The following is a 2,387-nucleotide window of genomic DNA, read 5'->3' as shown; positions in this document are numbered from 1 at the left end:
ATAATATTAATGGGACCATATATTATATAGAGGTCTTCAGAAATATATGATCTTATATTATCGAAATAAGTAATTTTTTTCCATTGGTCTAAATTGAGGCTGGAAAAAAAATATTAGTTTCGATATATTATTAATTAATCGAGTATTAGTTTAATGTGATTTTTAATGTATCTTTCTTTTTCTATGTTTATATGGGTTGCAAGCAATGGACAAGTATTTGCCAAAAACCACACAAATTATAGGGCCGTTTTGTTTTTCAATAAAACCTAAAAGATTATACAATAGAATTATAGAAAGTAGTAGTAGTAAATAGTAATATATTGGTTCCTCCAAAACAAAACCTCTATAACTTATAATAACTAATGTCTTCTTCTCTTTGCAAATCGTCATCAACCTTTAAAGTTTGGTTTGTCATTGCTTCGACTATCATTGTTGCAATATGGTCGTTTTATACATTTGAAGAAAATTCATTTTTAGATAGAAGGTTTGTTGAAGTAATCCGAATAATTGGAGGCGGTGTTGGGCCAGAGAGCTTTGCGTTTGACCCTCATGGTTATGGTCCTTACACTGGCGTTTCTGATGGGCGCATCATCAAATGGCTCCAAAATGAGACACGCTGGTCCGATTTCGCCCTCACCTCGCCCAACAGGTATGTCTCCCATCTCTTCTTCTAACTATCCTTATAGTTTTTTATTAGACATCGAGTTCGATAATAAAACCCAAAAATTAAAATTTATTGATTTAAAATTAGTTATTAATATTTATATGATTATAATTTAGTAAAATAATAATCAACATGGATTGTGGTGTACTGATTTCGAATTTATTTTTAATCAAATCTCTCGAATTTGAACCCTAGATAGAATGAAAATTTTGTTGGAAGCACCGTCCCGAATGAGTTGTGTAAAATGCAATCTGCATTTAATTTTAAATATCTTTTAATAAAAATAAGATAATAAATTTATTATAAAAGATTAAGCCAAGTAAAAGTTGTGGAGAGTGTCACGTAACATAAGGAGTAACATGTATGTACTGTTGACGTAATCAGTTTCACAGTCAACAAGGAAACAACTAACGTGCTCTTTCCATGACTCATATCCAAGCACAATTTGTATTCTTATCAATCGCTCACCTAATTACCACTGCTAATTAAGGGAAATTAAGATTAATATTTTTTTCATTTTTGTATTCAACGTGATACTAGTTTTTTAAAATAACCAAATAAATTGGGGTGTGGGGAAATGGAAAACAGGGGAAGAAATTATAAGGAGGGGAACCAAACTTTCACTAATACAATGAAAGTTTTAGTAGCCAACATACTGCGATGTTAAACGGAATTATTTTTTTTAGATTGAGTGTTAATTGCTCAAATTAATTCTCTGTCAAAAATACAAGTTGAGTGTAAAAATATAAAACAAATTATGATATTCAAGTTGGTCGATGATATATTTAATTAGTGTATATAGACATATTTATTTATTATAATAAATGTATGTGTGTATATAATATATAATTATAACGCCAAAAAGAGAAATGAGAAAGCAAAATAAGAAGATTAGAATTTTTTTAAAAGATTCGTATTTTTCATAATATCAGTGTGAAGTACACTTTAACCAAAAAAAGAAAGTGTAAAGTAAACTTTTATTTATTGTTAGAAGAGCAAATAGATGTGTTTTGAGACAGCACGTTTGGGGCTACTTACTAGCAGAAACATATTCTTTTTCTTTAATTACTTTCTATGTTTTTATTTATGGAATTTGATTTCTTTTTTCGTTTGGCTTATTAAAGAAATATATTTTTATATTAAGTAAAATTATAATTTTAAAATATTTATTTTCTTTTTAATAAAATAATTTATTATAATATAAATTTTTATTATTTATTTTGAAATATCTTAAATTTGATTTTAAATTAAACTATCTCACATGAAATAAAATCGAAAAGTAATAAATATTGCCGACTTCTATTATGGTAGGCAACCTTACGGCCTAAATGGTAGTATTCGCTTTTAGGAATGTTGCCTATCGTCTATCTGGTCCCCTGCACATTATTTTGTGTGAGCCCCTTTCTTTTTTTTTCCTTTTTTTTTTGTTGTCATATATCTAAGGCAACTTCTAGACCTCAATAATCAAATTAATTAAATAATTTATACCTGATGTTGTATATAACTCAAATTTCGATATTTATAATTAAATTTTCTTAAAATATGAAATTTATAACATTGGGGGAGAAGTAGGCAAATAGCTAATGTTATCAACAAATTCTATCAAATATCAACTAGTAGATATTGTAAAAGCTATTAACATTTAATTATTACTTCTGTCACAAAAAATAGTTTTGACAAAAATAACCCGACTAAAATATGGAGCAACTTCGCCAAACGTATA

At 27.6% G+C, this 2,387-nt stretch overlaps 1 protein-coding gene across 1 annotated transcript in view; it reads left to right on the top strand.

Annotated features, from left to right (window-relative positions):
* Positions 1-236: 236 nt before the first annotated feature.
* LOC107004233 (protein STRICTOSIDINE SYNTHASE-LIKE 2-like) overlaps positions 237-2,387 on the top strand; it is a 40,985-nt gene continuing 38,834 nt past the window's right edge. Inside the window, exon 1 of the mRNA XM_015202468.2 lies at positions 237-649. Coding sequence (XP_015057954.1) covers positions 363-649 — 287 coding nt within the window. The 5' untranslated portion in view covers positions 237-362. The remainder of the gene's footprint in view (positions 650-2,387) is intronic.

Source organism: Solanum pennellii, chromosome 11 (genome assembly GCF_001406875.1).
Source record: "Solanum pennellii chromosome 11, SPENNV200".
Taxonomy (NCBI): Eukaryota; Viridiplantae; Streptophyta; class Magnoliopsida; order Solanales; family Solanaceae; genus Solanum; species Solanum pennellii.
The sequence above is the reverse complement of the archived record's forward strand: the minus strand, read 5'-3'. Positions and strand labels throughout refer to the sequence as shown.